Below are 27565 nucleotides of genomic sequence, written 5' to 3'. Positions count from 1 at the left end.
AGTAACTTTTTATTAAGAGAACACTGTTCAGACCACTTGACTTCTGCTTGGAATGCTTAACTGTTTGAACAACTAATAGGTCATACATACTCACAACAAAGAACCTCAAAAAAAATAAAAAGTAGATATTAAGTGTACTCTATTTGCTACCTCAAGTGTCAAGTATGGCCACCTTAAGCATGTTCCTGAATAAGCCTATTAAGTTCAGAGAAGTGTGTTATTCTAAAATAAAGAAATGGTCACTGCTTTTCTTGGGATTACTTATGGAGATTCAGTGCTACTTTAGAGTTTACTTTCAACACAACACAAAGTTTTAGTAGCAGACAAAAGCAATATCTACAAAAAAGTTGCTCAAGACATTAAGGGAAACAAGGAACCATTGCCAACTTGTCCACCTGTCTTAATGCTATAAAACAGGACAAAGCCAAAGAAATTAGAGAGCAGCGCATTCAAGTTGCAAGCTAGCAAAGAAGCGAAGAATTTGGAAAAGGTCTAAAAGGGCACTAGACAAACAAGAATGTTGGCAGCTAAACTACCAACAACAGTTAATTAGGTCATTGACCTTAATACTACAAGGCATAAATTGCTTACCATCCGGAATCGGGAATAAGTATCTTCCCATTATATACTTTATGATTTGTCAGATACACTATTTAGGGTGAGGCAATGCTCACTTCCCTCTGATATGTTCAATATTGCACACTTCAGAAACAGGATACCTTACACCAGTGGCCCACTCCACAAATCTCTAACAAATCTTTTTTTATATATTAGGGATGTGGTATAGCAATTACAGAAAGTAACTGTACGCATGTATGTATAAAGCCTGCCTTGTTACTGTGACAAAATAACTGAAGACAGAGGAAGACTCACCTACCGTCCGTCTGAACCACTACTGTCTCGGCCAAGCCGGAGCAATCAACATTTTTCCCCTGCACTGAATAATCTTCACCACTTTCTGAATTAATTGAAATGAATGGGGGGAAGTGTACAGAAGGCCATTCTACATTTTGGAAAAGCAGGCATCCAGCAAGGACGGACAGTCCCTCCCTGCTCTTCAATAGAATGGGAGACATTTCTTGCTGATTTATGTCTCAAAACAGGTCTACCTTGAGCTGACACCAATGGGAAAAGATATTCTGATACTTGAACCTTTAGGGACCACTTGTAAATCTGAGAACTGTCCCCAATGAGACGATCTGCTAGCATATTGCTTTTCCCTGCCCAATGCAGTGCCACCTGATAGATATTATGAAGAATGAACCTATCCCATAACCTGACCACTTCAGCACAAGCATGAGCTCTCCCTTGTTTGTTCATTTACCACATTACAGTTTTATTGTCCACTGCAATGTGACCACCTTCCCTTGCACATGAGGGATGAATGACAAGAGCCAAATGAATTGCCCTAAATTCTACCACACTGAATTGAAAGCTCTTTTCTTGCAAAGCCCAGTGAAGTAAGCTAAATGGGCACCCCATCCATTGTTGAAAGAATCTCATGTTATTGTCACCAATGGCAAAGGGGGATTGAGCAGAACAACTCTGAGAACATTTTATCGGTTCATCCACCACCTCAGTGAAACCACAGCATCCTGAAGCATGGTGACAAACATATGAAGACTGTCCCAGCTGCATGTGTAAACATGAGACATCTAATGGTACACTGGACACATTCTGAGATGGGCAAGGGGGTTACATAAGCTGTAGCTGCAATCAGGCCCATGAGAACCAGAAAGATGATCAACTCTTGGGTACTGACAGGCTTGAATTTGCAAAAATCATTTCTTCTATTTTTATAAACCGGTTTTCCAGAAGAAAAGCTCTTCCTGCTACTGAGTCCAGTAGAGAACCTAAAAAAAGGGAATTCTCTCAGTTGGGCAGAGACTGACTTCTTGACATTGAGAAGCAGACCCAGAATCAAAGGAGACTGTAATCGTAGTGCAGCGCAACAGCACCTCAGGTGTAGCAGCTTTCAGTAGTCAATCATCCAAATATGGGTCAACAAAAAGACCGAGTTTTCTCAGATGTGCTGCTACCACAGAAAAAAAAAGTACTGTTGACAGGCCAAATGGGAGAATCTTAGATTGGAAATGGCACCTTTCCACTATGAACTGCAGGTATTTTTGATGACTGTATTAGATTGCAATATGAATATAAGCATCCTTTAAATCTATACTGAAGGGAAGATTATACTAAGAACAAAAGTATAAAATATAACTATAAAGTTAACAAGATGCTAAAATGGAGAAAACCTGAGATCCAAAGGACCAGAGCAATTCACTTCTGTCTGAAAGAAACTCAAGCAATAGAGGATACGATGCCCTCTTGTATACCTTTGCCCTCAGAATATTCAAAGACACCAAGGAGAGAGGTAAGAGGGGGCACACATGCACTCCAGCAGGCATTGCTTGTAGGAGGTTCTACCATTAGGCACCACCAGAGGGTGCAGTACCCCATTATTGGGAATACGCGAAGCCATTTGAAGAACGCGTAGCTTTACAAGTATTTAGCACATTTTATCTTGGTCATGTAACCTTATATTTTTTCCACTTTGTAATGGATTACAGAATTCCTCGCACCATTTACAGTGATATTTTTAATATTGCTGTGTCGTTGTACATTGCATATGCATGTTTTACATTTCTCAGCTGGAAATATTACTTGTGGAAAAACGTATTGCAAATTCTTTAAAAGGCACGGGGGGAGAGAGGGTGTCCCATTTTCCAAGGGCCAAATCCTGAAGCCCAAACTCAGTACACAACTTCAGACAAAGTCAATTAGAATTTTCTGAGCAAGGAGGAGGATTTAGCACACAATAAAGAGAAAGCACAAGGATATGACAGAACGGACTGTTTACTGCTAATAAATAAGGGACATCTACTAAGTTTTCAGGCAAATTTATGACTGATGGTATTTTCGGTCCAGAAAATATTTTTTTCTTCATTAGGAACTTTATATTTGACTTAGCAATGTGACATATTTGAAACTTCAATCATCACATTTTTTACCTTAAATCCTGAGGTGATAAACAGAGTACATTATTTTAAGAAGGTTTCACAGAGCTAAACAATATTTAGACATTGTAGCGGGGTGGTCCCCCGCTCCTGCCCTGAAGGTCTTAAAACAGCCAGGGAGCAGGGCTGGGGCACAGGAAAAGCTACAAGGCTGACTGGGGAAGCAGCCGCAGCTGGGCCATGCCCCAATCAGGCCTCAGCTGGCCTGTATAAAGAGGCTAGGAGCCAGGAGCTCAGCAGTCTCTCTCCACCTTCAGAGGGAGAAGAGCCTGGCTGCAGTGAGTTAGACACAGGGTACCTGAGTGGAGAAAGGCTGAGGAGCTGGGGAGCTCCAGCCTGGAAAGCCCCAGGCTGCGGCCTAGGAGAAGGCCAGGGGTACTGGGGGTTGCAGAGGGCAGCCAAGGCAGCAGGTCCAAACCCTATTTGCCTGTGATGAGTGGCCTATACTGCAGTCTACCCCAGGGAGCGGGGGCTAGTTGGTGACTGGCAGTGGCCTTATTCTGAGGCGAGGTAGGGATAGTGGATGGGGGTTCCCTAGGGAGGGGAAACCCTAGTACTGAGGTGTGTACTGCCGGGGGACAGCCCCCCAGATACAAGGGCACTGGGGTCTGGGAGGGACATGGGGGCCAGAGGACAGGCGGATCACCAGCCTGCAGGGGGCACTCCAGGACGCTGGAAGAGCTAATTCCTGGAAGAGACCAGCAGGAGGCGCTGCAGGGGTGAGTCCGCTCCTCTACAGACATGTTTGAAATACTAAGTTAAGTATACATAGGAATATACATGGCAATGCTATCCATGCAATGAACCACGTACTATACATAATTTACTGTCTTAAAGTCAACCAAGAATGGGGTGCCATTGTGCTAGGCACAGTAGAAACAATAATAACCATAAGCCTGTCCCAAAGTACTGCTCTCCACTGTGACGGGTTGGATCACAGAAACCGCCTTGGGAGCTGCCACCTAATGTACCAAGACTACCCCTGCTCCTATTTTCCCTGCCAGCTCAGGGCTCTAGCACCCTGTCTTGCTGAGCCAGACACTCCCGTCTGCTCCAACACAGACCCAGGGTCTGAATTATTTGCCCCAAAGCTGCAGGTTTACCTGAAAACAGCTCACAGAAGTGTGCTTGTCTATAGCACTCAGATGCCCAACTCCCAATGGGGGCTAAACCCAAATAAATCTGTTTTACCCTATATAAAGCTTATGCAGAGTAAACTCAAATTGTTTGCCCTCTAACACTGATAGAGAGATATGCACAGTTAGTTGTTTGCTCCCCCAGGTATTAATACATACTCTGAGTTAATTACTAAGTAAAAAGTGATTTTATTAAATACAGAAAGTCACCAATCAAAATAAAATTAAATGTGCAAATCTGTGTCTAATTAAACTGAATACAGATAATCTCACCCTCAGAGATGCTTCAGCAAGTTTTTTCTCAGATTGGCCAGCTTCCAGGGCTGGGCACAATTCTTTCCCCTGGTACAGCTCTTGCTCCAGCTCAGGTGATAGCTAGGAGATTCTCCCAAGCTATGGTTTACTAACATCATTAGTTGGATAAGAAGATATGGCAAAGGAGAAGAAAGAGCATGAAGGTCAAGTGACCAAAGAGACAGACCTTAATTTAAACTGAAGAAAGCAGCCTGACTTCAGGTGTCAAATGGCCCTTCTGTGTAGGCTGTTTCTGCTATTGACAGATTCAGTTTCTCTGACCCAGGGGCTGGTTCCTTCCTGGAAGTTCTTCTATATTCAGGTCACATGGCTCAGGAAAATAGGGAGCATTGAATGAGAGAGAGAGACAGACCGACCGACCTTGGGTGGGCCACATCTCCTTCCCTCTTGCACTGGAGTACCTGATTAGGCTGCTTTTGATCCATGCTCACTAATCCACTGCCTCTAACTATTTTTAACATGGCATACCTCTGAACAGCTAAGGAAGCTTTTTCCACAGACAACTGGTCACAAGAATTAATCTTCCCTGAGGTGAAATTTTATCCAAAAACTATTGTACAGAAGTGCAGAAAAAAATCATCCTGAGCCAGCAACAAGTTTAAGGACTTAAATACTGCAACCATGCAGCACTAAAGACAGGAGATTCATGGCATTAGAAAGTCAAGACCCATCCAGGTGACTCAATTACCATGAACCCAAGTACACAAGATTAAATGAGAAAAAAAAATTGTAAACCTCATTCTAAACAGCTTTTTCACACTAACATGCAACGATTTTAAATTCTCAGCTACCTTCAGGCTATAAGCAAATGTCCTATTTGAAAAATAGGAGTCTCTCCTTTGTAAACAATACAGTTTTATTTTCTTATTGATAAACTAATGACAAACAACCCATCTTCCACAAAGGTGCAGAACCAGAAATAAAAATGTTTACACCATGTTCCAAAGTTGGACATGCTGAAAGAACTGAAGATTTGATGCTAATATCTGCTCTAAAACTTTTCAGACTTCATGGACCAAGTATTGTTTCATTTGTCTGTCTAGCTATCTACAATTATCAGCAGTGCACTATGTACTTCTTCAGAGATTTCTTTTAGAACAGTGGCTCAAACTTTTTTTTTTACTGGTGACCCCTTTCACATAGCAAGCCTCCTTATAAATTAAAAACACTTTTATATATTTATCATCATTATAAATGCTGGAGACAAAGTGCAGTTGGGGTGGAAGCTGACGGCTTGTGACCCCCCCATGTAATAACCTCACAACCCCCTGAGGGGTCCTGACCCCTAGTTTGAGAACCCCTATTTTAGAAGGTACACTGTTCTCTCTTCACTCCTAATAATTAAATCAAATAATTAAGAGTGTCCAGTGAGACACTTGGGTATAGCTACACCTTGAGCTGGGGTTGAGCTTTCCATCTTGAAGAGAAACACTCATGCTAGCTCTGGTTGAGCAAGTGCACTAAAAATAGAGTGTAGCAACAGCAGTGGAAGAAGTTAGCTACCCCAACTATGTACCCATTCAATACCACAGGCACAAACTTGGGGCAACGCGCACTGCAGAGGCTACATTCTATTTTTAGTACACAAGGTCAACCAGAGCTAGCATTAGTATGTCTCCTCAAGCTGGAATTCACTTCCACACCTAGCTCCAAGCATAGACCTATCATTAGCAGTCCCATGGATTTCTCAAAGCTTTCCATACTGCATAACTAAAAACAAAAATACTTACAGCAAAGCTAAAGTTCACACAATCTTTTCTGTGCAAAAGAGTCATGTTTCCCCAGCAGAAACACTCCCTTTCCATTTTTATACATATCATGGATCATTTGTTGACAGTTTTTGTTTTCAGTCTAATTTAAGGTGTCAATTCTATGGCAGAGATCCTGTCCTTTTTACTTACTTTGAAAGCACCACTGCTAAAGCATCAGAGTAATTAGTCAACTAGGAGGAGAAAGTGTGCAGTTGTTACAATTTACTTAACTAGTCAAACATCTGATTGCAAGTTCATTCCTCCATTCTGACTTTTGTATGTTATTACACCATTGATATCTTTGGGGCAGGCCCACATATTACAATTAGTGAGGACAGATCATACCAAATCATAGACCCAAATATATTTATTCATTTGTGTAGCTGTGCTGTTAACATTTAACATTTGTGTTAGAAAAAAATAATTCAACACTAAAGACTTTATTTGGGAGGGAAAGAGACCGGTAACTCAGGATCCCTTATTTATCCATGTCCTATTTCCAACCACCAACACTCTACAATTCTTTATTTCGTAGTTACCTCCTCTTCATTAGAGAAAAGCTGGACACCACTAAGTAATCATCACCACAAACCAAATGGTTGGTATCCCCAAGGGATTTAATGAAGCTGAAAGTAGAGCTGTCCTTCCCCACACACCCAGAGCTATGCACCCAGCCCTCTTAAAGCCTTCCCAAAGTAACAGGTCAGGAATCGAAGAGAGGGGTCAGGATCCAAATTCCAGAAGCACAAAATGGGGTAGCCCAGCACTTCTAATATTTCAAAGCACTATGAATCCCATCAACATCGGATGACAATAAGAAGCTTTTAACACCTGTTTCATTGTACTTTATCAGAATTACCATAAACATGTACAAATTCTTTTTTAAAGGCTAAAGCATCAGAATGAGCTTTGCCAGATTACTCCTGTTATACATGCCTCGCATCTTTAGTAATGATGAGCATTAACATGAGCTACTTATGCAGCCCCTTAAGCTAATTCTTTTTCCTCTCCGAGATAAAGGAGTTGAGCAATTGAAAATGACTTGAAACAGGAGCCAGCATCCACCAACTGTTGCTTAAAGTAACAATTTAATAAAGAAGTATTTCTGTATGATTCAATGATTACTTGATACTGCAAGGTTCTTTTGTCTGGCCTCTAATAATGCTCTCTAGAATATCCTATTTTCTACACAACAAAATAATGATATAGAGGTTTTGGCAAAGAAGCTACCGCCCTATTGAGCTGGCATTACAGGAAAATAGCTCTCTAAAGCTATGGTGTTCAAAACCCAGAACAATATGTAAAATGTTCCCCTACCAAAGGGAATGACTAATCTTCTGTACAGCTTTGATAAATTACAAGAAATAGGTTTATCTCAGAAGACTGGCTATGATTAATATGCAGCTCCTAAACCTCCTTAGCTCTGTCTGGTCTCTGTCTAATTGAGACTAATAAAGATAGGTTAGGCATTTTTCATATTCCTTTTTCACCCATGACTTATATCTAATAGGATTTAGTATGCATTTGGTGTTAATTGTGTCAGGAATTGCACCCACTGCTATAAATCCTTTTTTGTACTTTTAAAAGAAATATGAAATTTCTATTTTTGTTTCATTTTAACTCTGGTTATCAGCCATATTTACTACTTCTAACAGGATACAACTTGTCAAAATGAAATTATTCTACTGTATTTAAATAAATAGCTTCATTTGACCTAGACATTTTGCGGTATTGATGCAAAATATAGTAGAGCAAAAACTGCATGTTCATGAGATAGTCTGGATCTCGTTCACGCTCCCTGGGTCAGCAGAGCACAAGCATGGAGCATTAACTTTCTGCTAATGAATTTCCAGGATAAAGTCAACATGGAGGACATTGTCGATCTAGAAGTGTGGGCATACGAGCAATCAGTTATGCCTACAGCAACTGATATAGGTATGAAGATGAAAGATGGGTGTCTAGAAACAAGGCATGTTGATTCTTCAGCATGCCAGCTGAAAATCAACCTCCTGACAAATAAGCAATGCTCTTACATTGGGGGAAAAGGGTGAATTATCTTTCATGCACACCACCACATTTAAAAACAAGAATTGAAATGCTGGAGCAGGATACCTTTAACAAAACACTATGAATTTGTACATTATTACACTTGCATGCTGCTTTGTGTACTTTTCTACCCACTTCTTTACACATCATTAAAGATAAGCAACTGAAGAATAAAATGGCATCAGAATCATCTTTTGTATTCCCAAAGTCAGAGTAATGATTTACAAGAAACAGCATCAGGCTTTAGCACCTCAAATTAGAATGTCTATAGTAGATGGGAACATAGAAGAGGCAATACTAAAAAGCTCCTGCTAGCCTAAAGAGATCTGGAAAACAGTTTTGACTATTAGTTAGGAACATGATACCTGTAGCAAGATGGCACTACTGTGCTTGGTATGCCAGTTAAGTCTGAGGCTTGCACCCTCTGTGGCAGCTGGTCCTGGCAACACTGGACTGAGACATTACCCATCTGATAAAACTAAAGGGGGACGGGGGAATACTCCAGACATCAAAGACCAACTGTGGTAATTAGCCAAGCTTCATCAAATAACACTTGGATTTCATGGAAACCTAAGCACTTGTATGTTACCTAGGAGTTGGCTTATGAGGTAGCTCTGAAGTTAAATTTCCATCCCTTCACAGCAGCCAGGACAGGGATGCTTCGAGGAGGTATATTAAGGTACACTAAAGTTGCAGCCATTTGGACCTTAAAAAAACAAAACAAAAAACTCCTCCTGTCACTGTTCACCATTCACAACTAAATGGTTGTTTCCTTATATTTAAAACATCATGAATGCCTACTGATTGGCGCTATTTAAACAGCAATTAGTTTACCTATAAGCATACGAAACTATTACATCTGTACATCAGTTTTAAGTTTTGGCTTTTGGTTTGCATCAAATGTTATAATGGGCTGTAGAGCTACAATTTTTTTCTTCATTCATTTCCATATTAGCTTTCAGAATGGTTTTCACTACTTATGTCACAGCGAGTGCAGACAACAAACATACTCCATTACCTTTAAAAATGTTTACCGCCATGAAATTCTCCTCCCCCAATACAGTAATTAACTATTTGGTTGTACTTGATTTGCTACCAAATGAAATTCTCACATTTTATGCTTTTCATTATTTAATTGGAATATATATGGTATGATACAAGGAATGGCAAAGACAGTCCTGGTGTGACTTATTTATTTCTTATCTTACTCTATTGTTTGCTCAAATCGTCCACCTTGAAGATACACTGCTCACAAATAATCACTGAACACTTGAAAAAGAGTGAAGAATTTTCTGAATAAAGAGTCAGTTAATTTATTTGCCAAATTAATTACATTTAAACTCCTTGTTTTGCAGTCAGTCAATTTTATTTATTTTTGTTTAGATTTGTGGAATAGGTCCCAAATTCAACTACTCTACACTCTGGGTGACGTATAACAGTTTAAGTTAGTTTCATCTTCATTCTGAGAATTAAACTGCTCACACTAACCCTGCACTATTACTAACCACTAAAACTTTTAAAACAAAAACAAAAAACTTAAATTCCTCAAATATCACCCAAATGCTTTAAGTAAAGCTAGACCTTTGCAGCATATCTGGAAGGCTAATCTAGGTGAAACAAGACCCAAAGCCAAGGGGCTTTCAAACTGAACACCCTGCCAACAGCCCCAAACATATTTATAAGGAAGCTCTGCTTTAGGAGCCTCTGTTCATCTCAGCTGAAGTACCATGACACAAACTAAGGTGGACTCTTGGGTAACCATGACCCAAACTATTAGCATTTCCACGAGGTCATCACCATCATCTTGGAAGCTCAAAAGCTAGCCAGGATAGCCTCAGGTAGTAGTTAATACAGTAACCCTGAATGGAATATTAAAAGTCTTTGAAGTGTTAAGAAACTTCCTAAAAGCATAGTCATCTTAAAAATTAAGTACTTTCCCTGCTATAACAGTCCTATCAATTACCACTCATTGCCAATTGATCAGTGGTAATATGGAAAGAATGGATTTTTTTAAGTGAAGCTAAACTGGGACTGGGTCTATACATTTATCAACAATCAAAGGAAGGACCTGATTCAGCATGAAGTAGGGTTGCCAATCCTCCAGGGTTATCCTGGAGTCTCCATGAATTAAAGATTAATCTTTAAAGATTATGTCATGTGATGAAACCTCTAGGAATACACATCCAACCAAAATTGGCAACCCTAGCATGAAGTGATGGTACTGGTGGTTCAGTAGGTGTCTCTTTCCTCCAACCACATAGGAGTGCCCAAGTAAGATTTTAGAGAGCCAAACTGCTACAATCCTCATTCTTCTGATGTATGAAGCTGCAGTCCAAAGCCCCATTTTTCACAATCCATGCAAACCAAGCGTCCTGGCAAGTTTTAAACTTGTTTTCTGTGTTCTGCTTACCTAAACAGATCCTTGCATTCTGAGCTGCCACAATCTGTTACACAAAATTGCTGGTGCAGAATGGCACTGCTGACATTTCACCCAGTGGTGGGTGCATTACAGTAGTTATAACATGTTTTGATACCTTAAGATTGAAGGAATGCTTTAATACTTCGATAAAAATTTAAGATAGTGAGATCAATGTTAGGACAAAAGTTACACATCACCAGGTTGTGTTAAACTGTGACTAGAAAATGTAATAGTCAACTTGAAAAAACTGGGAAGAAATCCATCTGTTAGCTCACCAAAATAAGAAATATATAAATTGTACACACATTCCTTTTTCAGAAATGGACCTCAGGATTTGCGAAGTAAACGTTTACTGAAAAAAAAGTCATTTTAAAGCTAATGAAGCAAGCCTTTAACAAATATGCATTGTTGTTTTAAAACAAATTAGTTACTTTTCCCCCCGTCCTTAGGAGATGGAAAACAACTCAGTGCTCAGCAGAATTTCCAGTAGTATTCAGTGAGCACTTTTAACCATAAAGTCCTATATTTTAAATATATTTAAAATCTAAATTAGTTGACTTTCCAAAAGATAAAACTGGTTTCCTTGACACTGCCTCTTTTCAATAGTGATTAGCATTATGCAAGCACTTCACTGAATTTATTTATATTTTAATTTTTAGCCAACCAAATTTGCATATTAATGAAAAAGAATTATAACTACTTAATATTTATTTATGCATACATAGGTACATGTTGAGGTTTTCCTGCAAAGCGTCAAGTGATCCTAATAAAAATGGAGGGCATTAAGTACCTTACAGGACTGAGCCTTTTCTTGGCATGTTCCATACACAATCATCTTTACCAGCCACAGTTACATGAGGTTTTTACTTGCTCAAAGAGATAATACAACCTACATTAAACCAGCTATTTTCATATTTTCTATTTTCATACTGCCAAACGAACAAAGGCATACAGCACATTACCGAGCAATGAAGGCAGCAAAATTGGGTTAAGGAAATTAGTTCCAATTTTTTTCAGAAAAAAAATAGGGGGATCTTCTGTTCTCAAACAAAAATGAAATCATGTTAACTATGTTGTTTTTAACTTTCCAGATGAAACAATATGTACCAAAAAGTGAGTTTTAAAGTAGTTCAATTTCATACTTCTGGATCACAATTTTTATTTTTATTTTTTTTTAATTTTCTTCTTTTTGCTGTATGGGAAATCCACACAAATTAGGTGAACTGATTGTACCATGTTTAGCCATACAGAAGTCTTGTCAAGTTTCAAGAATATTTTTCAACTGTAAGCATGGTTACTTATAGCTTTACTATGTAACTTAAAAATTATTCTTAAGTCAGAAAATTGACCAGGGTCCTCATGATCTTACCAAATTGACCCGCACTGAACTGCATGTGACTTCATCTCATGGTTTAAAACTATAAGTCTATGGAGTCTTATTTCCAACTATTATATATAGTTTGAGAACGCCCTATCAAATTCATCTGCAGCTAATTACTAAGGTAACAAAAAGGTAAAGAATAGCATCTCTTTCAGACGTTACTTTTTTAGCAGGTAAACTTCAATTCAATTATTATTCAATTGAAATTATTCTTGATTAAACTTCTGCTAAAATATTTGATCAAAGATCTGATCTGACCTTAACCCATTTAGATTCATGACTGCAGAAGAAGATTTTTGTTTGTTTATTCAGTTTTGTTTCTTCCAAAAATATTGTTCATTTTTACTGGACTCGCATAAACAATGAGGAAGCAAATGAGTTACATGTGTATATAACTGAAAAATAATAAGGCTGGTAAAATCTTTCAAAGTTGATTTAAAATACACCTCTACCTCGATAGAACGCTGTCCTTAGGAGCCAAAAAAATCTTACCGTGTTATAGGGGAAACTTGCTTTGATCCACCGGAGTGCGCAGCCCAACCCCCACCTGCCCTCCGGAGAACTGCTTTACCGTGTCATATCCAAATTCGTGTTATATCAGGTCGTGTTATATCGAGTTAGCGGTGTACATATTGAATTATTTCAGAGACTTTATTTATTCAAATGATTATCATTGGTTGGTGACAGATATTGTTCAAAGCTACTTTTAATCTCCCTAAAATCAACAGCAGTACATCTCAATGTGGCACCATGCTTGGAAGTTGTGTGTTCAGCTGACTGTTACAATCTTCAGGTTCTGAGTTTTGTTTTTCCCCCTTTAAATTTATAGGGGGAAATGCATTTCCCCCCAAAGCTGCTATGTTATTGTGCCCTTTTTTATTACTCAAGTTTAACATTTTGGTCAGATAAAAGTTGCTGATAAATTTAAGGTTTTTTTCATATGTTTCAATAAATGATTCTTTACATTTTCATCTCTTCACCTGAAACATTAAACTTCTTTATAAAGATCATTGCCATCTACTAAAAATCATACTAACTTTGAAGGTTTCAAGAAATATTAGTCCCAAAACCATTTCTTGGTACCTACTAAGATTTAAATTACCTGCAACTAATAACTGCTCTTCAAGAGTTCTACCTCACGGCTTATAAACTGAATTCACCAGCATGACATTATGTTTTATAATATGTAAATTAATGACATGGACAGCAACGTTTTAAGAGATTGGTACTAGTGCTAATACAAATATACAAAAAAAGGCAAGCAGAACCTATAGTTCCTCCTGTTTGGCTGTTTTATTGCAGTATTAATAGAAAAAAATAAAATATTCTAAAAGGAAGGCTATAATAGTCTGCTTTCAGCAACTAAAGTGTAAGAAAATACTGTAGTGCAAATCAAGACAAGCAGTAAGGTTTACAATGTGCTACCTAACATAAGAATACTTTATTACAGAACCTCAAGCTTGTATACTAGTTCAAAAAAGAACAGGAGTACTTGTGGCACCTTAGAGACTAACAAATTTATTAGACCACAAGCTTTCGTGGGCTACTGCCCACTTCTTCGAATGCATATAGAGTGGAACATATATTGAGGAGATATATATATACACACATACAGAGAGCATGAATAGGTGGGAGTTGTCTTACCAACTCTGAGAGGCCAATTAAGTAAGAGAAAAAAAATTTTTGAAGTGATAATCAAGCTAGCCCAGTACAGACAGTTTGATAAGAAGTGTGAGAATACTTAGATTCACTCACAATCTATCTCCCCTTGTAAGTATTCTCACACTTCTTATCAAACTGTCTGTACTGGGCTAGCTTGATTATCACTTCAAAAATTTTTTTTTTCTCTTACTTAATTGGCCTCTCAGAGTTGGTAAGACAACTCCCACCTGTTCATGCTCTCTGTATGTGTGTATATATATATCTCCTCAATATATGTTTCACTCTATATGCATCCGAAGAAGTGGGCAGTAGCCCACGAAAGCTTATGCTCTAATAAATTTGTTAGTCTCTAAGGTGCCACAAGTACTCCTGTTCTTTTTGCGGATACAGACTAACACGGCTGCTACTCTGAAACCTATACTAGTTCAATTATTATTCTCTCTCATATCTAGCATTGCCTATATTAAAAGAAAATTTACTACTTACAAACATTTCCTAAATGTTGAAATCATTCAGTACAGCAATGCATGCTTCCTCTTACAAACTATGACCCTTCAAATTTTAACACTACTATACTGTAATCTTTTCAGAAAAGATTATATATGTACATCACTAATGTGTAGGTTCCTACTTCATGAGAGAACAATAGGTTCTTTAACAGATCCAATATCACCCAGGCAGCTCCTGACATTATCACCTGTTAGAGTGTGACCAACATGGGGAGAAAGGGGTTTTATAAAGGGGTTTGAGAACCCAACTATTTTATAAGAACAATTAATTAAAAAGTTTATAGTCTGATATGGGGAGCTGTTAGGGAAAAATTAATGCTCCAATTATGTACCCAGCAAAATAGTTGAGGGCAAATAGATATTTAGAAATCTGATTACCATTTCATTAATATCAAAGTACACTCACCTGCTAAAGACTCAGCACACCTGCCCAACTATTTTGATTAACAATATTTGATAGACATGGCTGGTTTGTTACATGTGTAATCACAGATGTCACTCAACTTAATAAAGTCACCAGAAAGATGTCATGAGTAGTGAAAAGATGCTCACTCTGCAACATGGTAACATCCTGTTCAAGAGACACCTGAGGATTATATTATTTAACAATGTTACTCTAAACAAAAGCGTATTGTTGTAACCTTCAAGAAACAATCAAGAGAAATGTGCAATGGTTTGGTTGTGGGGAGGAGGGTGTTTTTTAGTGTAGTAGCAATTCTACTCCTCTGTCAAGGCTCAAACTATTTGTTATACAATCTTCAAAGCTGCTTCACAGAATCCTGGGGATTTTCCTCATTTTATTAGGAATGCTACCAGTTTCCCTTACTTAAATTATTCTCTCTCAGGACTGCCTTCAGATTCATTCACACCTGGGAAAGAATTTGTTTGTGTAGTCCCCTTTCCTAGTTTCTACAGTATAAACAGAAAAATGAAGGAGGATTGACCATTTCACTCATTTTCCCCAGAATGGAAATACCTTATAATACACAGGCTGCTATATCACTACTCTGATCTCACATCCGAATAAGCATTTGAAATAACACTATTTACAAGCCAAGGAGCACAGTAAGTAGACAGACTTTTTAGATTTTATTCTGAATGAGGCCAAACTAGCAGCAGTGTCATTTATAACCCTGGCATATCTCAAATGGGCTTTGAACATGTAAAATGCTGATGCACCAATTATTAGACCTTAAATAGAATAAAAAAGTTAAAATTTATGGTTCATAACACAAGACTACACAGCAAAGGAATCACTGAAGTGATTCAAACAGAAAAAACACTGCAGCAGACTTCAGGTGAGTGGTTGGTTTAATGTCTTCTTGAAAAGACACTGTACCATAGTTACATCAATAGATATCCCGGCTCCAGCCTGTCATTTAAAATGTACATATTTAATTACCACACTTAAAAATTTTAAAAACTCTTTTGCAAAACTATCCTCACTTCCTGAGTCTATTCCCACAACAAAATAATATATTTGTTTAACAAACATTATAGAGGTGCTGACTGTGCATCTAGAGTCAATGACACTGATTGAATCTCAGGCATTACTTTTTTCCACAAAAATCTTCATTAATAGCCATATTATGTCATCACTGCTTCTCAATTTTACACGTGAATTCGAGTTAAACATTAGATTTGCTTTCTTCTATTCCACAGTACTTTTGACCTCACTAATGCTTGAGCAAATAACACATTTCATAGTACATCACATTTGTTGACAAGCTCAAACCTTCTCCCATTGAATCAAATGGCAGTTTTGCCCTGCGTTCTGCAACAGCAAGATCCAGCCACAACAGACTTCATATATATAATGACTTTATTCGCAAAGCAATGAGGTGTTACACACACTAAGTGACAAAAGTGAACAACAGTCAACACAGAAGACTATTTCACTCCCAGTGAAATACTAAAAACATAGTTTCCGGAAGGCCTCATGCCATGCTTGAAGTTTGCATAATTACTTAAGGTTCTAGATCCTATATTCTAAGTTTCTCATAGCTCCAAGTGATATTCTGCAGCAGATTTTTTTGTACTGGACTATGAGCCACGGCTGAATATCAAGGTCTACATGAGACACACTAAGCTCAAGACCAACTGAATTTCATAACTATGAATCAAGTATTACTTTTGCAGTAAAAAGCAAAACCTGCCTCAACTGCATATAGAAGGCCTGATTCAAAGTCTGTTGTCAACGGTAAGACTCCCAGTCTGATTCAAGAGAGATTACTGTAAATTAATAATTTCTTACATTTTTTCCCTAAACCATTAAGCTGATAATATGATAAAACAAGCACTATCTGGCATGTGTTAAGGGTGCATAAAATATGATGAAATAACTCAATGTTAAGCCTAAATTCTACAATATAAACATGAACTTAAGAAAAAACACCACCACATTTGTACTCACCGCAACTTTACTTCCAATTATCTGCATGCAGTGGTCAGCGAAGAATGGTTATAGTGTAAAAAAAAAAAAAAAAATAGCAAAGTTATTAGTAAGCTGTAGCATTTCACAGGAGTAGTCAAATCTTTAATTATTAGTAAATAATTAAATTCTTTTAATACTTCATTTATCAAACTAGCATATTCTGATTCTGTGGTGGAAAAAATAATACATTTTTACTCATGTTCAGTTACCAATATTTTATATACTTCATTACGAGCTGAAGAGCAGTCTAGTTTGATATCTTCATATCAAGTATTAAAAGACTGCAAAAGGTATTAAGGTATCAGGCACTAGACATTTCAACAGATGTAGAGAAGAACTCAACTACAAAGTAAATACTCCTTTAATAACATATTAATTTACATTTTACCTCTGTATTATTATACCAAGTGTTTATTACTTGAACAGAGCTTTTACTATATTTTAGAAGGAACATTTCTTTAATTCAATTTTCATAAGCTCACTAATGTGTCTTCTGGCTGAAGTCTCATCTTAGTATTTTCATGAAGTCCTCACATCACATTTTTGTTCAAATATTCAGTATGGATGTTTTTCAACAGTGACAAAACCACATAATCCAGAATTTGTGTTTTTAGAAGCCATCCTTTGTCATTGTCCATACTGCATTTAACAGCAAGTGTGCACATAGATTAACAGGTAGCTGGATTTGCACTTAACACTTCATCCACAAGAAAACCATGTATTTCTGCTTGGTTCATTAACCCCAGATGATTTTGCCCTTAAAACCAAAAGATCTCAACTTTTCTCCTCACCCATTGCAGCATGATAAGCAATTGAACTGGGAAAGGACCTTTTGTCCATGCCCACAGACAGACCCAAGCGGTCAAGGGGTGTATGGTTTTGTTGTCTTAGATCTCCCTGAAGTTACCTATACAACTATAGTGTTGAAAAACTACAGACAGACAGCAAATTGAATTAAAACGACACAAACTGTTTACTCAAATTCTCTAGATTTAGTCTTACTGTAAACAAAGCAAGGCAAGATCTTTTCAGCCTAACCAGGGAGCAACAGTAAATATCTGTAATCCCATGAACGCAATTACCTCTGACCACTCAAATCTGGCCATCTTCTCATTGCTGTGCACTGATCCTGGCAATTACAGGTCAGTAAGCCAAACATGGTTTGAAACTACAGTAAAGAACAGAATTATCAGACAAATGTACCCGACTGTGTTAAGTGCTGTACCAACACAACTTTGAGATACTAAAATCTTATTAGAGAAGGGTCAGAATAGTTTTAAATGCTCGATTTCTTTAGGAATCTTAATGAATAAAGGGATCTGCTTTATGAAACAAGATGACAACCTGGATCTGACCGAAGAAGAGAGGAGACTGCCATCAGTACATTTTGCCTTAAGGGGATTAGATAAGCATTTGTGTTGTATAAAGTTCCAGGGAGAAATGAGCATTAAGATGGGACATTGTAAATCACAACTTAATTGCATTTGCTGAGTGTTGACTCCAGAGTACAGCTTGTATGAGTGGCCTATTGTCACTGCCATATCAATGAGGAAGATAGCCATGGCAGAGGAGCAGAGGCATGGCATTGGGTTGTTGCTACAGAACACACAGCCTCACTTACAAGTCCCTAAGGCACCAGACAGCCTTATTCTGGCCAAGTTACTACATGAGTCAACCAATGAGAAGCAAGTGTAATCAATGCAGGGTGCCTCAAGTTTTTGGACAGCTCCAGTAACTATCCAGCTCTCAAGCTGGGTAATAATACTGACTTGGGTCAATTTTCATTGCTGCTACTGGCAGCCCTATAGCAAAAGGTTGATTTCATTCTACTGCAAGAAAAGGTCACCTGAACCCCAGTTTTATGAATGCTAAGTCCCCTGAAAAATAATTTTGGCCAAAACTATTCTGATTAATTAAGGTCAGAGGCCCATGTAGGCTCTGTAACATGTAGAGTTTGGCAAGGTCCTTAATGAACCTAGAGGTTGTGGGATATTCAAATAACGAACTCAAACAGGTAAGTGGAAGGCTGTAATAGCTACAAGCTGGACTTTAACAGAACTTAGTGAGAAACTAAACATCTTCAAATTTAACAGATAGTCCAATACGTGAGTTAAGTGAGAATCTGAAGCAGACAAACCACAGTAGATTTACTTCCATTTTTGAAGTTCAGTCTTCCTCATGGACAGTTTTCTACTGTTCAACAGTATGTTCTGCACTTCAAATGAAGAGTCTATTTTTACACCTACTAGTCATCCAGGAGCCAAGCCATGCGATGTGGCATGGGTAGACTGGGGTGAACAGTTTTCCCTGAGTCTTGAATCAGCAAGCCTGTTGTCAGTGGCAGTCAAAGAGGTGGCCAAAGCAACAGGTCCAGGCACTGCATCTGCCTCAGACAGGCTGACACCATCGGATGATGTTGACTTCGCTCTTTTTCAGAAACTTGAGATGCAATGGTGTTGGGGGACAAGCTTCCAGCAGGGTTCTTAGCCAGCATGGAAACCACCTCCTTGCGAATTGCAGCCAGGATCCTCCCCGAGTATAACTTGCATCACTGCTTGTTGAATGCCAAAGAGGTCTATCTCTGGGAAGCCCCAAATGAAAAACTCCGCCTGTATAATCAGATCCCATTTGTGGGCCTGGCAAAAAAGTCAATATGTGTTGGCTACCATATTCTGCAGACCTGATAAGCATGCAGTTGTGATGTCTATCGGATGGGCTATGCATCCATTCTTAAGTACTAATGCTTTTATTCCCAAGGATAGGATCTTGCTCCTACCTGGTGGCTTACAAATCAGTGGTTCTCAACCAGAGGTGTGTGTACCCTGGGAGTATGCCAAGGTCTTCCAGGGGGTACATCAACTTATCTAGATATTGTCTAGTTTTACAACAGACTACATAAAAATCACTAGCAATGCCAGTACAAACTAAAATTTCATACAGATAGTGACTTGTTTATACTGCTCTATATACTATACACTGAAATCTAAGTACAATATTCATATTCCAATCAATTTATTTTACATGGTAAAAATGAGAAAGTAAGCAATTTTTCAATAATAGATACTGAAGACAATTAGAATGTCGCTCAGGGGAAGAGACCTTCTGCATGTATGGTAGGATTTAAAACTTAGGTTTCCAGAATAACAAATTAAAAAAAAAAATCAAAGCCTCTGACAAAGCAAGAGGCTCTTACCAGAGTGGAAATGGGAGGGGGTGCTGAACCACACCTATGAAAGACTGAACAAGGCAGGCTCAAAACACACGCAAACAAATGTGTGCAGTAAGTAAATAGTAAGATGTTATAAAACAATAAGGAAACAAGGCAATTAAAGTAGCAAGCCTAAGACTGGCAGCACTAACTCATGGACACCACAGAGCTCAGTGCCATGCCAGAGGCAACTGAGAAGGAAACAGAGCAGCAACATGCCCTCAGACAGGGCATGAGGGTGTACAGACCACAGGAGCAGACCATATGGACACTGCTACCAAAGGTGTCCCAGCTCAGGTGCACCCCCTTCCCACAAAGTGGTGAACCCACAGGGACAATTACGTAAACAAAAAAAAAAAAATCAATTAATTAGCTCATAATTAAAATGCTTAAAAGCTGTATCTTTTGATACTGTGATATCCCGGGGGGGGTGGGGAGGAGGTCTTGTACTCTTCAGATTTTTAAGTTTGTTTTCTATCTTAAGTAGTCTATGGAAATATTATCTGACCTAACAGGGTAGGAGAAACTTTCTGGCAAAAAAAACAAAAATCTTATAGGTCAGCTATTAACGGATGGATCCCAAGAGTAATAAGAACAATCTAAAGGAGTAAAGACAAAACTAAGAAACCTATACAGCTTAATTAATAATATAGTTTTAAGGCCATTTATGTTTTTGATTAATATATTTTTTAACTAGGCTGCTAGACATTGGCATTAAAAAAAAAAAAAAAACTGGAGCAGCCCCTACTACAACTAACCATTCAAGACAGTTTACTGCTAATATGCCTTTTACTTCCAGAAAGGAGCTGCCAGCTGAAGTGTGTAGACTACTAGGCGTAGATCATGGACCATGTGAACCTCAATAATGGGATATGAACACGTGAATCTGCCTGATCTTTGTTGCCAAATTCTTTTAACAGTCATCCATCAACTTGTCTTGCAGAAGGCTGGTCACTTGGCAAAGCATCTGCAAACTCACAGTAAATCAGTCTAGGTGCCATTCACCCTCTACAAAGTACTCATGCAACAAAGAAAAGAAGCCACTCAAGGCACCGAAACTATAAGTTACTCATGGGAATGTCCAGCAAGAGAATAATAGCCACAGAGGCAGTCAACTAAGTGGGAAGGAAGCATGTTCAGCAGAGGACAATGACAATCAGGCGAACAAAGCAGATTGATGAAAATAGTACTTACAAATAAAAGGACATTGCATTTGAGTCAACTGTTGAATTTGTTTTCTCCTTTTAATCAACTGCTGTAGTTGCCACAGAAAGGTTATCAAACATAGATGCAATTATGAAACAGACAAATCTTAAGGACACTTAACAGGTAGGTCACACCATTAAAACCATTAACGCCTAAGTTCAGTTATTTTACATACATAAATCTTTCATTAGATTTAAGCCAAAAGACAAGTCAGGACCAGGAGAATAATAACGTTACTGAGAAAAAGTTACGAACATACATCTACACTTTATTTATAAATTCCATTCAAGTTTTAGAACTCAATTGACACGCACCTAAATTACCTATTTTAAAGTCTACATGTGATCTGGAGTACAATATTTTAAAGGGAAAACATTTTAGACATCAATGAAACATCCATACTGAAGGCTGAACAACATTTTGAAATGGAGATTTCTCTGAAGGTTCTTTTGGAAAAAACACAAAAACTATACTTAGTATTGTATTTAAAATCAACTCCCAAGTTTATGCTATACTTCTCCACACTGTATTACGTATTGTGATAAGGTTAAAGTTTCTTAAAATGCAAACAAAAGCTGTTAGGCATGCAACCTTAGCCATGCTTTATTATTAAATTCCTAAATTATGTCAATTATTGAAAAACAATCTTAACATCTTTAGGGAAAAAGCCACTTTCAGAAAATATTTTTGAAAAGAGTATTGCTTTACATATTCCCAGTAGAGATTTTTTCCATTCCTTCTGCAACAAGGAAGTTTTAATAACATGTAATTGGTTTTCCTCTTGCTTGTACTGATACTACATTTGATTTTTTAATAATATCAAATGGAGAAAAAGAAGCTTTAAAGCATCCTAATCAAAAATACCTCAATAAACCCAGAGCTAGTTCACACAAAATATTACCAAATCATTTTCATAATAGTGGAATGTTATTACAACTTGTGTATTAGATGATTGCAGTATGTTTAAAGCATTACATGTTTCTGAACTCTGGATTTTTCATTTCTTGGAGAACAAACTTTAAACTTTCATATCTCGGTTTAATAAAGCGAAGACAGATGCAACTTTCTTTCAATATATCTATTTACACATTACACCAGTCAACTTTCCTCATTCAGTAAAAAGGATAATCATGTAACTTCTTCCAAAAATTCATTTAGTTATATGTAGTTTTAGTGTTGCAAGAAACTGTTTAAAGTCAAAACTTCATATAGTAACAGTGTACTGATGAAAATTTGTTTAAAAAAAACTCGGAAGCTCAAGTCACTTTACCTCACTTTCAGTTCTATGCTTATCATTAGGAAGATAAACTAAATCTTATTTTCCAGTTCATTTTAAAAATAAAAAACACATGATTATCCATGTATAGTTATCTGTAGTTTGCACTCAGACTTAGTTATATAAAATTACTAAAATTTCTGCCTTTAGTTATTACACTGAACATAAAGCTTGTGTTTCCCAAAGCATTTTGCTACAAATAACTGAGTGCAAAAATGGGGGAAAATGTCCAGATTTCCAACAGAAACTGAGCATCACCCAATTCTATTGAAAATGATGCTAATGGCAAATTTCATTTATCACTTGAAACATATTTCTGCTCTTGGATACCAAAAGCAAATTTTTAAAAATGCTGTTACTCTGCTCTGGCAGCACTGCAATGCGTTTAAGTTGTTTGACATTCAGAAATCAGCTTGCTTAAAATACAACGTACAGCCAATACAAGAGAGGAATACAGGGCAAAACACATTGGTAATTTACAGTGGAATTACTACAGATGTTTCAGATAATGTTAAAATAGTTTTGTAACATCTTTTTATACCTCAAAAGGAAATCATTTATCAGTATTAAACTCTTGTAACATAAAAAGCATTATGATTCTATTTAATAACCTGTGTTATCAAGTGGTATTAATTTTTCCTACAACTGAGAAATATAAATGAGATTTCAACCATTTGAGACTATACTGCATCTCTCCCACACAAACAGATGTCCAAGAACAGGTTATCATCCTTCACTGCAATCAACCTTAACTGGACATTGGCAAACTGGAGATGGACAATCCTGTGGCCATTTTACCTGAAAAAAAATCTCTCACTCTAGGGACTTTGCATGCATCCATATACTTGTAAGTAACTGACCACCTTTATGGCATAACAAAGTAGTGAATTGTGGATTCACTAACACAAGGTGTTTATGAGCACAGCAAGAAGCATGGAAATTCTTTAACACTGAAGACTGACAGCTCCATAAGATTCTCCCTCGGAATGGTGGTATTTCATCTTACTACAGAACGTTTCTCACCAGCACCAGAACACCTTGTGCTCCCACCAAGCCAGCTACAGTACTTAACTAATTTAACATATTGAGACCTTGTCCAACATCAATTTTATTACTTTACAAATTTGACAATTCCATGATTTCATCAAGTCCTACTGATTACCCTAGAGCAGTAGATTTTGAAGTCTAACTAGTTTACAGTGAAGTGAGTGTCATGTTTCAGATTAATTAAAATTTAGTACACCTCAAACACTTTATCTACAATTGAGGGAATTTTAAAGTGCATTATGCATAATGGATTTCTAAGCACTCTAAGGATAAACTGAGGCAGCAGACTATTTCATCTCAAAAAGCATAAAGTACATGAAGCCAAGCTTATTAGTCTGGTCTATCCTGGAAAAGTTAACTTACAGATTTGGCAGTCGCAGAAATATACTGGCCAACCATCTCACGTTTCGTGGTCAAATCCTTATTTCGTAAAGGAGCTTTACGTTCTTCATTTAAATTCATGTCTTCCTGTAAATGAGCAGATAACATAAAAGGACATGATTATATTTATTTCAGTTTTCATTTATCTTGACTAGTACTGATGCCTCTTTACAAATAAAAACTGCTCCATATTTGAAAATTAACAGTGACTGAGTTAATGTGTACCTACTTGAAATATGTGGTAGTCCAGTCAGTTATTCCTTTACATTGTCCTCTGAATTATCTCAAATTTAATTTTTATTCTGTACCTTTAACGATATGTCATGAACTTTCATTTTACAATTTTCCATAATACCCCACAACAATGAGCTTTATGTTCAACACAACTGGCAAGGAAGTATGGTTCCGGTAAAAACACAAGAAAAATAAGATGCTAAAATTGAATCCAATTCAGATGTTAAGTTGACCATGTGCATAAGTTTTGTATTATCAGTGTCCAAAGCTATGTTTTTTATTTAAAAAAAAAAAAAAAAAACTTTTAGTGGCATAAAAATTTGGACAAAATTGCTTCAGTATTAACAAGAATTTTAGACATTTGACACATTAACCAAGTTTGTGAATTTTTTCTTACACAGGCCAGTTTCTCACAATAAGGACCAAAAGGAAGCTTCCCAAACCCATATTTAGCCACTACCAGGTGCGATTATCCCCAACTGATTTAAGAACACTACAGTCTCACTGATCAAGCCATATTCCTTGATCGATGAATAGAGTCTCAGCAGAACACTCATGTTTCCCTGACTTGTAGAAGTTCTGATATTGGAAGGTGCTCATTTACACTAGCTATTTGCTTGCTATGAGTTGCTGCCATTCTCACAACCTGGATGTTAATGAAGTGCTGAACTTGTTTTTCCAGCACAGATGAGCATTTTAACTATGAAACTTTAGAAAAATATATGTAAAAATCTCAATTCTAGCATCCACGTTAGCATTTTTATAAAATGGAAAGAATGTAAAAGCACTAAAGAACGTAAAGTATGATTTACATAAATCTTTTTTTTTAAATGATATTTTCCATCCTGAAGCCCATTGGCTTAAATCCTCCTCAGAATGCAATGACAGAAACCCCCAAACCCCACGCTAATGCTGGCCTTAGCGGAAACCAATTTGACATTTCTGTCCAAATTATTCGAAATTTTTGCCTCTCAACGCTGTCCACTATTTCCATTCTCTGTTGGTGGTACTTATTCTGCCATCCTCCAATGTTATCAGGTTTATCACCTGAGGGCCTTTTCATTTATTTTTTACTCCCCCTTCGTGGTATCAATCAACAAACTGAATTTTGGTTAACCATTTTTGTTGATGATAGCTGCAAGGTGGGTATATATGGGTACAGTAAAAGCAGAGTATGATTGTTAAACTTATTTTCTTGCTTTTGTAGTTGTGCCCAGTACATTGTGCGGAGCCAACTGAACACAACTAAGTTTTTCTTTACATTTACATCTAGGCATCACAAGAATGTACATAGTTTAGTCGGCATTAAGTAAACAGACCCTGCAATCACAAGTTGCTTCATCTGAAGTTGATTAATGCTGCAATTGTACACAAGAATGGCAGAAATTGTCTGCTATACATTCAGTCCTTCACTCCACATTTTAGAAGACTACATTACACATTGATGTCTTATTTTCACAGCTGCAGAGCTGCCACAGTTCTCATTGGGCTTAAAATAAATTGCGCATACAAAGCAACTCTGGATATCAATGGTTTAGGTTGAAATGGGCATTTAATCACTTCATCCATTTACCTCAGTTTACACTTCTTCAATTTCAAAAGCTTTGCTAGTCACTGAGAGATTCTGTCAAAGAGTAAAACTTCACAGACTTGGATGCTTAGTAAGTTCAGTGACAACTTCCTTCTGTCTTCACAGGCAGTGCTCTTATCTACAACAACCTGATCTATATTTTATCTAGTTACTCTCAAGCACTGCTCCTCCTTTGCTGAAACAAGTCTCCAAAAAGTCAGTTGCATGTTTGTAAAGATCATTGACTGCTTTTTTTGTGTTCTGTGCAAGATGGTGAATTCTTCTATGCATTAAATTACAAAAATCTCTAATTCAACTCTCTCATCTACCCTACTTATAGAAAAATGTATTAATACATCACATACAAACACTACAGTCAACCCCTCCACATTTCTCAACTTCTCTGAAAGTATCAATTTTGACTGTTTTGAGCATGCTAATTCAAAACGGGGGGAAAAAAACAAAACCCTGAGTACTAATTCTCCACTGGCTTGCACTTTGTGTACTCATTGCACTTGTTCAAACACCATTTGAAATAGCTGTAAAACTATTTGAATCAAAAATTCATCATTCACACTAACAGTGGTATTTCACACCCACTTGGACCAGGCACTGCTGATGCAAGGTACAAAAAATGGTAAAGGTTAGACTGACAGACACATTTCACAGTGCAATTATTAAGCATAGTTCAAGTGACCACCACTCACTAATACTGTACTGACAGCTACAGCAAACTTCATTTTCTATGCATTAATGCTACACCTAATTAATTCCATTGTTCAACAGCAATCTGTACCTCTCATGGATCATGTTATATGGAGGTCGGCATAATCTCAGGCTCTAACTATAAGTCAAGGAGGTGCCAGTGTTTGGACTGAGGATGTTTCCAGGTGGTCTTAAATTTGTTACTCTGCCTAAAGATGGTATTTGTAGTGAGCAGGTCATGCTCCACACATTTACTGAGGAGGAGAATACCATTGGGGTTTATATTTCCCACCTCTTCTTTGCCTATTGTGTCGCTCCAGAGTTGGGCATCCCATCCAATGCTGGCACTGAAATATCCCATTAGAATGAATTTGTCTGCCTTAGGGGGTGGCTGAGGACTGCATCGAAAGTCCAAAGGCAGCTACGTGACAACAAAAACAAGTGGTGGCAAGAGAAGGCCTGTGAGATCCAGGCTTTTGTAGATCAGGATGACACAAGAAGCTTCTTTCAAGCAACAAAAGCTATATATGGGCCAAACTCCAAAGCCCCAACCCCCTTACGTTCTCAAGATAGCTCCACCCTCCTCAAGGACAATGCAGACATTAAACAACACTGGAAGGAGTACTTTGAGAGCCTACTAAACCACGAAATCCACAGTCTCTGAAGACACTATCGAGTTTATTCCACAATGCTCAACAATGGAACACCTTGTTGATCCCTCATCTTCTGAGGAAGTCCAGCATGCCATCACGCAGACAAAAATCACAAGGCACCAGGCTCAGACAGCATCCTAGCTGAGGTTTTTAAAGCTAGTGGAACAATGCTCCAGCACAAACTTTGCCAACTCTCTCAACAAAACCTGGACCTCTGAAGAAATTCCACCTGACTTTAAGCATTCCAACATTGTTACAATATTTAAGAAAGGGGGGCATATCTTTAAGTGGGAACTACAGAGATACTGCCCTCCTCTCCATCGCAAGGAAAATCCTTGCCCGGCTCCTACTAAACCACCCCCTCCCCCTTGTCAAGGAACTCCTCCCCAAATCACAGTGTGGCTTCAGGCCATCCTGAGGCACAACTGACATAATCTTCATGGCATAACAGATTCAGGAGAAGTGCAGAGAGCAACACCAAGAACTGCTCATGACATTCATCAACCTAACGAAGGTCTTTGACTATCAATTGTGATGCCCTATGGAAGGTGCTGTGTAGATTTGGCTGTCCACAGAAATTAATTTCCATCGTCAGACCACTTCATGATTGGATGA

General features: G+C 37.8%; 1 protein-coding gene across 6 annotated transcripts in view; it reads right to left on the bottom strand.

The window, feature by feature from the left end:
• DIAPH2 (diaphanous related formin 2) overlaps nucleotides 1–27565 on the bottom strand; it is an 869427-nt gene that overhangs the window by 783000 nt on the left and 58862 nt on the right. For 5 of the 6 annotated variants that reach the window (XM_054038969.1, XM_054038972.1, XM_054038973.1 and 2 more), the window contains 2 exons: nucleotides 23771–23875; nucleotides 16650–16670 (listed from right to left, as the gene is read on the bottom strand). In XM_054038969.1, coding sequence (XP_053894944.1) covers nucleotides 16650–16670; nucleotides 23771–23875 — 126 coding nt within the window. The remainder of the gene's footprint in view (nucleotides 1–16649; nucleotides 16671–23770; nucleotides 23876–27565) is intronic. The other variant, XM_054038970.1, reaches the window with a different exon arrangement.

The sequence above is a fragment of the Malaclemys terrapin genome, chromosome 9 (assembly GCF_027887155.1).
Source record: "Malaclemys terrapin pileata isolate rMalTer1 chromosome 9, rMalTer1.hap1, whole genome shotgun sequence".
Classification (NCBI taxonomy): Eukaryota; Metazoa; Chordata; order Testudines; family Emydidae; genus Malaclemys; species Malaclemys terrapin.
The sequence above is the reverse complement of the archived record's forward strand: the minus strand, read 5'-3'. Positions and strand labels throughout refer to the sequence as shown.